This window comes from Mus caroli, unplaced genomic scaffold (assembly GCF_978045245.1).
Source record: "Mus caroli unplaced genomic scaffold, Mus_caroli_1 scaffold_18, whole genome shotgun sequence".
In the NCBI taxonomy this organism is placed as follows: domain Eukaryota; kingdom Metazoa; phylum Chordata; class Mammalia; order Rodentia; family Muridae; genus Mus; species Mus caroli.
The window spans coordinates 36,583,821-36,596,629 of NW_028227273.1; the positions used below are offsets into that span (position 1 = coordinate 36,583,821).

Below are 12,809 nucleotides of genomic sequence, written 5' to 3' on the forward strand. Positions count from 1 at the left end.
TTCTTGCTGCATCATGATTGCATATGCAGTGTGACCATTTGTCTTAGGCTTCTGGCATCATGCATTCTCTGTCATTTAGAACTATATATTCAATCCCTGAGCCAAAATGAACCTTTTGTTTCTTAAGTTGTTTCTCTGAAGAATGTTTTCCACAGCAACAACAAAAATAGCTAATCTGACCATCTTCCTCATCTGCATGTTAGATACTGAGTTGTGCTACAGTAATCACTAGAGATAGTATTGTTTGATTGTAAAGGAACACAGTCTAGTATGAAACCAGAAGAATCAGTCACTAATACTATGAAATTTAATTATTAGCAATTTTAACTTTTATGATGTTCTAAATTTCTGAATATAATGCTATCAAATCAATATCTTGGTAATATTCTTAGCAAGACATTCATGCACTCTCAAATAAAAACCAAACACTCCAAAACATGTTTGCTTATGTTTATCTATGGATACATAATATATACGCATATACATACATAAATTTTGAGGAAATTCTGGTTTCCTTCCTATTTAAATCACACTGAGATTGATTTTAGAGACCACTTGGGATAACAATGCTGTGTTCAATAATATTACAAAGTTTGGGTGCTTTTTAATATTCTTAAAAATAGTAGAGCTCTCTCTTTCTAGCTTGTAGATTCCCAGGATTTAACTCAAGTCATCTGGTATGGTGCCAAATGACTTCACCCACCAAGCCATCTTTCTGGCTCAGGAGGTTTATTTTATTTTATTTTATTTTATTTTATTTTATTTTATTTTATTTTATTTCATTTCATTTCACTTATTTACCATCCAACATTTGACACCCCCCCCTTCCTCCTACCCCCTTGCACTGTTTCTCATCCCATTCCTCCTCCTCTTGCCTCCTAGAGGGTGCTACTCTGCCCCAGGCCTCCCCTTTCTCTGGGGGCCTCAAGTCTCTCAAGGTTTAAGTGCGTTTTCTCTCACTTAGGCCAGAGCAGGCAGTCCTCTGCTATATATGTGCTGGGGTCCTCAGACCAGCCCATGGATGCTGCCTCATTGGTATTTTTTTAATTGCTTATTTCAACACAAACAGAAGTTTGTACATGAAAAGATAATATCTGGTTCCTCACCATGATTTATAAAGGTGAGAAATTACTGCTTCTTACTTTTCTCTAAGGTCTTAGTGGGATCCAGTGCCTTCCTCAGGTAGGCGTGGCATTGGCATGAACCATGGATAGTTTTTCTACCTTAGTCACAGTCACTGATATGATGGTGCTCAAACAAGCTGGATACAAGGCACACTATTTGAACATCAGGTGTAGAAGGGATTTCATTTCAGGAGGATAGCAAGCTTTGGACTGAAGGAGATACTTAGGAGTGTGAGAAGAGGGAGGAAATTAGACACATCTCACTTTATGGAAGAATTTAACCGGAGGTAAAGTAAGGCCCATGTGGTCTGCACACGTTGATGTAACCACTGCCAGTGAATTCTCATCCCTATGTGTGCCAGTAAAAATGAGTTTTAGAGTGACTGCAGCTAAATGCATCACATGGACATCTTAGAGCCACTAATTCTGTGATGCATAAAAAGGTAATGAATATGTGGAAAATGTGCAATGTGGGGCTAGGGGTAACAGGTGTTTACATATACATTAGACTCAATAATCTAGGCTATTTTGATGATGTCATGCTGGCACTCATTTGTGGATGGCTTAGTCAGTACTTGTTTCACAAGCCTGAGTATCTGAACTTGATCCTGATAACCCACATGAACGGCCCAGGCATGGGACATATCTTGACATCCCAGCCTTAGGGAGGTAGACCAAGGGGATCTCTGAGGTACACTGGCTGCCAAGCCTGGCCAATGAGAGATTCTGTTTCAAAGAAGGTAGAAGTTATTTCTGAGGATGATACTGACCATTATCAGTTTTCTTACACACACACAAACACACACACACACACACACACACACACAAGCACACACACACACTCAGATATACACTAAAAAGAAGGAAGGAGAGAGGGAGAAATATCATGCTAAGGTATCTATTTCTCTCTTCACAGCCAATGCGAGTTTACTGCAAGAAGCACTATTTTTCCTACAATCCAATCTGGAGCACATTGACTCAGACCTAAGGACACCATGGCTGTCTAATTTTTCATACCCTGCATAAACCAAACTCAAGGTAATAAAATTGAAACACTTTAGTTAGAAAGGACCAAGAATGAAGTGGGTTGAAAGTTTCACCTTCCTTGTTTTGTCCACTCATTTAGATATATCAACCTTGGAAACTGTTGAGTATAGCTAAGAGGAGTACTCTTTTGGAGATGGGACTCTATCTATTCTGACTCACTGCATCTGTTAAAAAACTCTGCCTTCGCAAGTAGCTCATTTACAGTGTTCCTTGCTATGAAAACTTTAGCATAAAAATTCCACCTACTTTAATGTGCAATGTGATTCTATCTGTGGCTAACAAAAGTAAACATCTTGATATCTTGTTTGAAATTTTCCCTTCATAGCAATAGCAATAACAAGAACAACAATAGTATTAATGAGTTTAGCAAATATAATGACTTAAAGTTTTATGATTTTATTTTTATATATTTATTTATTTTCTACAGAGACTCAACTCTGGTCTTATCTATGTTAGTCCTTCACTCTCCTACTGAACTATATCCCTAGACTTAGGAATTACACTTTAAATAAATCTAATAATAAATGTTTGAGTTTTTGTAACTAATATTTGATAGCATGATGATAGTAAAACCAAGCAATTACATAATAGTGTTTTAGAACTTTAATATTGCCAGGCGTGGTGGCACACACCTTTAATCCCAGGACTCAGGAGGCAGAGGTAGGCGGATTTCTGAGTTTGAGTCAGCCTGGTTTACAAAGTGAGTTCCAGGACAGCCAGGGCTATACAGAAAAACCCTGTCTCGAAAAAACCAAAAAAATATATTAATTTGAATTAAAAAATTTATAGCACAAGTGGAACCGTATACTGACACAAAGTACAAACAAACCAGACACTGATCTGTAATTAACACAGAATCATTTCTCATAACCTTATGGTAATACACCATAATATCAGTGAAAAGACGCAGGGAGTTTTTGTTGTTGTTGTTAAATACACATTGAGGTTATTATGCCTATATTATGGAATGATTGGTAGTCAACCTGATTTTCAGTATGACCAAAATTCAGTATGAAAGATTTTTTTTATGAACTAAGCAAGTTATATTTATTTATTCACATATAATATGTGTAACAACAATTACAGAAAATGTGGCCATACATATGAAAGAGAGCAAAAAGAACTCGTTATTTATGGGATGGTTGGAAGGAAGAGTGAAATAATGTACTTATGCTGAATCCACAAAAATAAAAAATATTAATAAGAACATTTCCTAATGCTCAGGAACAGAGGAAGATAGCATCAATAAATAATTAATAATAGCTGAGCAACCTTTAAAAATGAGCAAACTTGGACAACTAGAATTGAAGAATTATGATTTTTCATATTATCTATATAAGGTGAATATTTTTATCTTCTGTCATTGACAATGTTAACATGTGTGATGTGTGAAACAATGGTCAGAGAAAGGAATGTGAAAATAACATGGTATTTTATGATGGTTACTCTTTTTTTTATTATTATTAGGTATTTTCCTCGTTTACATTTTCAATGCTATCCCAAAAGTCCCCCATACCCACCCCCCCAATCCCCTACCCACCCACTCCCCCTTTAAACTAAATCACAAGAGCTTCCATCAGCAGCAGCTGGGATTCTTAGATTATAAGAAAGTGTAAAGTAACCAACCCATCCAACATGATCTCCTGCAGATTTAATTGTCTGCTTTCTGTGAACTTTCAAGTTTCTAGTATCCACAGATAAAATGTTTGTTTAGCTTTCAAGGGTATCTCATGCAGTAACATCACTGTGATATGCTCAATCACTTCCCTCAAACTATTGGAGAACATTCACCTAGACAAGGGACGAAGGATGCTGAGACTATGCTCTAGCAGCTATGGCAAGAGCAGAGTAAGAGCCAGGTGGGATATAGGTAATAGAGACCATTCAGTGCAAAGAACCCAAAAGCAACAGTTACTTTTATTTATTTATCGATGTGTTTGTTTGCGCCCATTCATTAATATGCTGGCACACATTTGTGCACGGGTACTGATTCATCTGTGTACACGTTCATGGAGAGGCTAGAGGATAATGTCAATGTCATTCCTCAGCATGCCCCCAACCCTCAAATTTCTTGTGTGAGGCATATTTTTGCACTGGCTAAAAGGACTCTCTTTGCCCCCTGACCCTAAGCTGGGATTATAAGCATACCACATTAGGCTTTTTGTTTTTCTCAGGAGTTCTTGGAATAAAGTTCAGGTTCTCCTGCTTGCAAAGAAAGTGCTTTACTGACTAAGCTCATCTCCCAAGCCCCGTGTATTTGTTTGCTCTTCATAATCACCATTCACTTGTAATGGTAAGGAATTTTAATGATATAACAGTTCACCACCAAAGAAACACATGCACACATGCATACATACATCCCAAAGTCACTGTCAATTGTTAACAAAATATAAGTGACCCTTAACTAAATACATTTAAAAATGGCATAAGTACATCAAAAAATGTCATAAAACTTTTTGTTTGTTTGTTTGTTTTTTGTTTTTTCGAGACAGGGTTTCTCTGTATAGCCCTGGCTGTCCTGGAACTCACTTTGTAGACCAGGCTGGCCTCAAACTCAGAAATCTGCCTGTCTCTGCCTCCCAAGTGCTGGGATTAAAGGTGTGTGCCACCACCGCCCAAACAAACAAATAAAAAAACCTTAACACTTAGGAAACATTATACCCAAGGAAACAGCTGCACATAGTCCACGGGCTCCACAAAAGATCAGGTGAGTGTGCTTGCTTTTAAGAGTAAGAATGGGGGGCCTTTTGGGATAGCATTGGAAATGTAAATGAGGAAAATACCTAATTAAAAAAATAAAATAAAAGAAACATTAAAAAAAAAGAGTAAGAAAGAAGCCTATCCCTTTTATTTCTATGATTTTGCCTCCCTTCTGTAATCAGAACATTTGCATACTTGGGTATGAACACTACAATCAAAAGAGCTCAAGACAATGCGAACCCTTGATGATTTTGTTCAGTTTCTACTAAACAGGAGAGAAATCTATGACAATTCTGCATTAAAATACTTTCTAGGAAGATTTTTGAGCACTTGGATTTTTTTATATCAATTATATAGAATTGATCCTTGTAAAGACAGATATATAATTTTTGGGCTTTCCAAACTTGCCTATGTATTGAAAAATACTCCGAAAGCTTTTGAAAATCTATGAGTTTTTATGGAACAAAAAATTTATAGAAAAAGAATAAAATGTTATCTGTATAGTAGAAAGGCTAATCCAATTTGTAGTCTCATTTGAACATGAACAAGTGCAAGAAATCAATTATAGTGAAGTCATTGAGAACTTTGCAGAAATACAAAGTATGGACAGATTTTTAAAGTTATCATTACTGAAACAGACCTGAGCAATGTTTTTCTCTTTTCATAAAAATTAATTAATCGTTGCTATATTTATTTTTCCTTTTGGTACTTGTATGTGGTTCTTAGCATTCTGATATGTAGTGTCTCACAGTAGAAAATCTTCCTATCCACATTTGTTTAGGGTTCATTTGCCTTCATGATCATTACTTCACAGAGGTCACAGATGATGAGGAAGGCTTCACACAGGTATAAACCATGCATCTGAACCTGCATACATACAGCTGTTGACAAGAAAGAGGTCGAAAACTGCATGAATTCCACTGACTTGTTACACTCTTCTATTGGTGGGAGATAAGAAATCATGTGTATGCACATGTGTATATGTGTGTGTTTATGTTATCTTGTCATGAATGCCAGAGGTCAATGTCCTCCACAATTACTCTCCAACTTAGTTTTGGGAACAGCATCTCTGCCTGAAATCTGAACTCACCAGTCCTGCTACATGAGCACCATTGCTCAACCTGTCTATGCTTCCTCTGTCATGGAAAATGCTGGCTATGTTGCTTGGGTTCCAGTGAAATGAACTCAGGTCCTCATGCTTGCAGGAAAGTCATTTACTGGTTTAGCTATTTTCCCAGATTAAACAAACAAACAAAAATCCCCAACAACAAAAAACAAACAAAACAAAACAACCAAAAATGACTTCTGAAACATGGGAACAAGAGTAAAGTGGATCCTGAACATGATGAGAATGGTCAATAATAGTCATCCCTGTTTTCTGTATATTGTAATATTTGAGTGTTATAGCTTAAAGTGAATGATAAGAAATATCTGTGCCTTAATGGAGAATGGAGCCTGAAAAAGGTATGCACAGCTACTTTTGGAATGCACATATCCTGGTGAAACAGCATATGTTGATAAAACATAATAAACTATCCTAAGACATTAGCTGGGTTTGACAGCTTCAGTGCTAATTTTACTGATAGCCAGTGATACTAGCTTGACGGTGAAAACTTGTACTGATGGCTGGTGGCAGAGATAAAGTGAATACTTTTTTTCTGTCGACCACTGACATTAAATTCATAAATGATGGAACTTACAGCTCAATTCAAGTCGGAGGAAGTCTTTAATGCCAAGGATTTCTAGGAAAACTCCTGATAAAGCAGTGGTTTTAAAAAAGAAGAAAATGTCAGCGCTGAATTCCACACGGAAGGTAGGAAAGTGAAGGAAAGAGGCTTCGGTAGAAAATGAGACAGCATTCCAGAAGTGTCCTGTGAAACAGAGAGGTCTTAAATTTGCCTGGTTTGTTTCTAGAGAGATATGAAAAAGCAATGGACTTGTCGGTAATTTTTAAGACTAGAAGGACATGGAAGGGAAAAGGGACAAGGGAGCCAAAATCTGTTATGCTCATGCAATTCAGAAAATGGGTGCAGGAGTTGGAAGGAAGGTGAAGGTGTTGAACTCACGGTCACCATAGCAACGCAAGGGGCCAATTCTCCAAGCAGCTTCTGATTTTGATCTGTTGGTATCAGTAATAATTATCTGAGTTACGGGCAAGTGATCTTTGAAAGACAGATAACCAGTATCGTTTGTCCTGCAAAACACAAATTTAAGGGGCAGGGAGAAAGAAAAAAAGTATATTATCTAGAGATACTGTACTAGTACCCATATTTGGCAAAAGGATTATGGATTGGATACAGCCTGGCTAGGGTTGGAAAGAACATAACTGAAGGTTTTTTATTTGGGGGCCTACATGAATAGTTGGAATACCAATTACATAACACATGGACTGCTTTCAAACACCACTGGATTTTATATCTTCCCTAAATGTGCTTGCAGGAACACAGGTAATTTACAAAGATCACAGTGCAGATTATGGCCAAGAGGACCCAAATGTTCACTAAAGTGTTAACGTGACATTAAAAATCACTTCACTTTCCTGTAAAGAACAAAATCTTCCATCTGAGGAACTAACTGGAAAGCACATATCACAAATCCCTTTCAAAAATGACTCACAGAACTTGGCTAAATCATCTTCCAACAGGTTTTAATCAGGTTTGAATGTTCTTTATCACCTTTTAAGTTGTGTTAAAATAAACCTCTATAGTTAATTGGTTTTTCCTTTATTCCTTAGAAAGAGATTGCTGTTTAAAGTCTCTGGCTCTGTTCTTATTAATTATGCAAATAAGCAATTACTAGTTTTATTTTTATTAGAAAAACAAACAAAAAGAATAGAGAAAGTCAATGTTTCCTCGACATTTAAAACTAGTTTTTCCTTAGTCAAGGTGAAGATGGAACTACTTGGCAGAGCATAAACTTTGGAAGTGAAAAGCTGGTGTTCTGTTGCTGTGGAGATAGTCCAGTATACATGGAAGCTGAGCATGGAGACCTGGATCTGGATCTTCTGAAGCTAAACTAAAACCATGGTCTTGTGACTTAAACACCTGCAGTGTAGTAAAGAAAAAAAAAAAACACATATTCTCTCATGAAGAAACATGAGATGCTCTGTTGTACTACTTTTTCCCATTTTTATGTCACATGCTGGGTTATCTTCTGTAGACATTGCTGCATGCATGACAGCACCCCTGAGTCCTTGAGCTGTTATGGGTAGGTCTCTGCCTGACCTTCCTACTCTATTCACACCCGCATTCTCCTCACTCCACACATTTCAATTGATTGGGTTTCAGTTTGCTACTTTGTAATCATTTTGAAACTGACTCCCTGAGATTACACCTTGGTCACCTTGGCAGATGCTGTGGGAGAGCACAACCTCCTTGGTTACACATTCGCAGCTCTTTTGCTTTGCTCATACAGAACAGGCCCATCCACTGCAAGGTACATTTACCAGAAGCCCCATGTTCGAAAAATCAGACATATAATTTTACTCTACGCAGAATTTAATAGTTTAAGTAAATGTTATTATTTTGCCATGACTTTCTTAAGCATTCAGTCTTTTATTTCACTACAGTGAAATTGTATTTATCTACAATTTTCATAAACATAAATTTAATATATAAACGAATGTTGTCTCTTATAATTACTTCAGGACTTTGTAATACTATAGATAATAATAATAATAATATAAATAGCAACATAGTTTTTCAAAACTGACGCATGCCACATTTCATAGATGTGAAGAATTATTTGCTATCCCAGAAAGCAATTTCCAGAAACAGGACTCTGCCTTTCCCCATTCATGAAAATAAAACCAGGACCTGAAGAACCAAGATTCTGAATGATTTAGATCATTGAGCTAACACAGGACAAATGGAGGATTTGAATATCCTGTCCCATAGCAAAAATTTAGTGGTTGATTACAATTAGCAGTCAGACTATAGCAGTGGTAGGTACCGGAAAAAAATAAATTGAAACAACTGTTTGTTTTAAGTACATGATCAGGTCACAATTATCAGTGCTGTAGATGTGCAAAGGAATAGAATTAACTCACTTCCTTGTGCATAATGATAATTCTGTACTTTAAATACACACTCATTGGGATCATCTTAAGATAGCCATGTGCTTTTCCATGGACTGTGTAAGCACACACACACACACACACACACACACACACCAAGGTGGAGGGGGTGGGAAAAGTCGCACTCAGGAAGGAACATGAAGGAAATGAGAAGTAGACTTTCACATCAGCATGTAACACATTGATTTGTAATCTCAAATGGAGTGTATGATTTAAATTCAAATTTCTGTAACTGCATATTGAAATTTCTTGACTTATGAGAAGAATCTTTTGATGGTGTTTCTATTTTTAATTAAATAAATTTATATCCTGTGCCAGAAAAAAAAAAAAGGGTACTGGGTCCCAGCTAATCGAGGACTCCAGAAATTTTTCTGCAAGAGGAGGCTGCCAGGAATCTCTCTGGGTGTGGCTGTGTGACTCTGGTGAGGGCTGACTACCTCTCCTCCCTTCACTGCATGAGTTACCTCTCATGGTGTTGTGATCAAAGTTAATTTGGCTCACAATTAGCAGCTTGTGGCACCCAGTCACAATGCAGTCAGCATGTGAAGAGGTGGATGCTGGCGCTGAGCTCCATTGTCCCCATTTACTCAGTCTAAATCCACAGGACTTGGCATGGTCCTTGCATCTCAGTTAACATAATCGTACTTCTGTCCTCGGTGATTCGAGATGATGTCCAGTTGGCCATCCTTGTTGACCATCACATACCTATACTATGTTATTCACTCAAGGAGTGTGCAGTTCTCTACATACTCTGCATGGCCAGAGTTTTTTACTTGGTATTGGCTCTGTGGAAATCTGTGTACACAGACTCAGTCATTTTTCTCCTTTTTTTTTTTTGGTTTTTCGAGACAGGGTTTCCCTTTGTAGCCTTGGCTGTCCTGGAACTCACTCTGTAGACCAGGCTGGCCTCGAACTCAGAAATCCACTTGCCTCTGCCTCCTGCCTCCCAAGTACCGGGATTAAAGGCGTGTGCCACCACACCCCCTGGCTTGCTCTCTCTCTCTCTCTCTCTCTAGCCATTTTTCTCAATCTGTCACAATCCATCCTCTAGCAATTCTAAAATGGGGTTCTTGTCAATCTAACAATGTGTAAAACAATTAAAATAATACAAATCAAAACTCAAGGCGTTTTAATATTGCATTATTTGTTAATGGCAAAACGTCATTTACAAGTCAAATCCTCATCATAGAAAGTTGAAAATAATTAATGACAAAAGCAGAATATGGAGGACACTGCACCCATTAAAGCCAGCATGATGTCATAGTTTGTATGTTGATTTTGTAAAGTCAAGAAAAGATTTGCAACATATTTCATTTTTTTTCTGAGACATGTTGAAATGCAATACACTTAATTTGATACACGTTTAGTAATAAGTGAATCTGCAGTATAAAATCCTGTATGTCTATGAAATACTTATATTTGGAAGTAGTGTACAAATGAAACCATTATCTGCAGGAGTATTTGGCAGGTGACAATGTGTCAGTGACTATACACCACTGATGAAATGACGCTTACCCCCTACTCCCCAACTACAATTAACCTTCAAAACCTATAGTTCTGATTTGTTTTCTTTTATTGTTTTATACATCGGTAGATTGACTATAACCCCATTTTAGAACTCCATAAAGGTAGGGAGCTGTGGAGTGTCAGGGACATTTCCTCATCCACAAGGATTTCAGGGGCTGGTATTACCCAGATCTTCTTCAGTCAATCCATTAATGAAAAGGCTATATCATGTCCAGACAACATCTGTCTTTTTCCCTGAATGTTTATCATTCTTTGGCTTTTAAACATTCCCCAATTCCTCTTCTGTGATGTTTCCTAAGACTTAGACAGAATGACATAAACGCTCCATTTAGGGATGAACACCCCACCATCCGACTCTCAATACTGAGGCCAATTTGGGTTTTCTTGACTTCCATACTACATTAAGTAGCCTCTCATTCAAACTTGGACAAGCAAGTATATTTAAAGTCAGTGGCTACAGAGAAAATGTAGAAATGAAGGTAAGTGTGGGGGCCTACTGATACGGGCTCCAATAGGAGATGGTCAGGATGAGAGACAGGAATGGAAAATTACAAAAATTAGTTATAGAAATACATGAAACTATCAAACAGTAAAAAATAAAAATAACTTTTCACATGGGATAGATACATGAAAATTCAAAGTGCTAGTGAGGTAAAATTTTATTTTTTTATTCATATATTCTAAAATCTTTGAATGTCTTATAATAAAGGTGTATTTATTTTAAAATAAATCTTAAAGTTATACATTCAGAAATTAGTTGAGCAGACAAAGGAGACAAAGGGCACACCTTGTAGATTCAGGTCTGAGTGTGAGCTACTGAGAACAGTAAACCAGTGTTATTTCTCAGTAGCTCTCCACATTTTTTCCTCAGATAGCGCTTGCCCATGGACTGCAACTTTCAGGTTTGGCTAAGTGTCACATATCACTAGTCCTTGGTGTCTTTGTAAGACTTACTAGATGACAAATATAGAGAAACCTCATTCTACATCTTAATATTGTGAGCGTGTGTGCGCGCGCGCACGCGCGCGCGTGCGTTTGTGTGTGTGTGTGTGTGCTGGGTCCTGTTTACATATCCAGTCTGTTAGCCTATGTCTTTTATTGGGGAATTGAGTCCATTGATGTTAAGAGACATTAAGGAATAGTGATTTCAGCTTCCAGTTATATTTGTTGTTAGAGGTGGAATTATGTTTGTGTGGCTATCTTCTTTTGTGTTTGTTTAAAGATTACTTTCTTGCTTTTTCTAGGGTGTATTTTCCCTCTTGTGTTGGGGTTTTCCATCTATTATCCTTTGTAGGGCTGGATTTGTGGAAAGGTATTGTGTAAATTTGGTTTTGTCATGGAATATCTTGGTTTCTCCATCTATGATAATTGAGAATTTGGCTGGCATTTGTGTCCTCTTAGGGTCTATATGACATCTGTCCAGGATCTTCTAGCTTTCATAGTCTCTGGTGGGAAGTCTGGTGTAATTCTGATAGGTCTGCCTTTGTATGTTACTTCAACTTTTTCCCTTACTGTTTTTAATATTCTTTCTTTGTTTTGTGCATTTGGTGTTTTGACTACAATGTGACAGGAGAAATTTCTTTTCTGGTCCAATCTATTTGGAGTTCTGTAGACTTCTTCTATGTTTATAGACATCTCTTTCTTTAGGTTAGAGAAGTTTTCTTCTCTAATTTTGTTGAAGATATTTACTGGTCCTTTAAGTTAGGAATCTTCACTCACTTCTCTATTTATTAGCCTTGGGTTTGGTCTTCTCATTGTGTCCTGGATTTCCTGGGTGTTTTGAGTTAGGAGCTTTTTGCATTTTGCATTTTCTTTGACTATTGTGTCAATGTTTCTATTGTATCTTCTGCACCTGAGATTCTCCCTTCTATCTCTTATATTCTGTTGGTGAAGCTTGTATCTATAACCCCTGTTATCTTTCCTAGGTTTTCTATATCCAGGGTTGTCTCCTTTTTTGATTTCTTTATTGATTCTATTTCCATTTTTAGATCCTGGATGGTTTTGTTCAATTCCTTCACTTGTTTGCTTGTGTTCTCCTGTAATTCTTTAAGGAATTTTTGGGTTTCCTCTTTAAAGGCTTCTACCTATTTACCTGTGTTCTCCTGTTTTTCTTTATGGGAGTTATTTATGTCCTTCTTAAAGTCCTTTATCATCATTATGAGGTGTGGCTTTAAATCAGAGTCTTCATTTTCAGGTGAGTGTGTTAGGGTATCCAATTCTTTGGTTCCTGTGCCCTGATGAATCTGGGCGGGTCCCTCTTGGGCCAGCAATTTGAGCAGAAGTGTTTGTGTTACCTGTGCTCACAGGTGTGCCAGCACTCCTGGGAGACCAGCTTT

General features: G+C 37.3%; 1 protein-coding gene across 2 annotated transcripts in view; it reads right to left on the bottom strand.

Moving 5' to 3' along the window:
- Positions 1-12,809, bottom strand: part of LOC110312287 (contactin-associated protein like 5-3) — a 604,300-nt gene that overhangs the window by 118,380 nt on the left and 473,111 nt on the right. For both annotated transcript variants that reach the window (XM_085832770.1, XM_085832768.1), the window contains exons 15-16: positions 6,938-7,065; positions 6,572-6,742 (exon numbers count right to left, since the gene is read on the bottom strand). In XM_085832770.1, coding sequence (XP_085688896.1) covers positions 6,572-6,742; positions 6,938-7,065 — 299 coding nt within the window. The remainder of the gene's footprint in view (positions 1-6,571; positions 6,743-6,937; positions 7,066-12,809) is intronic.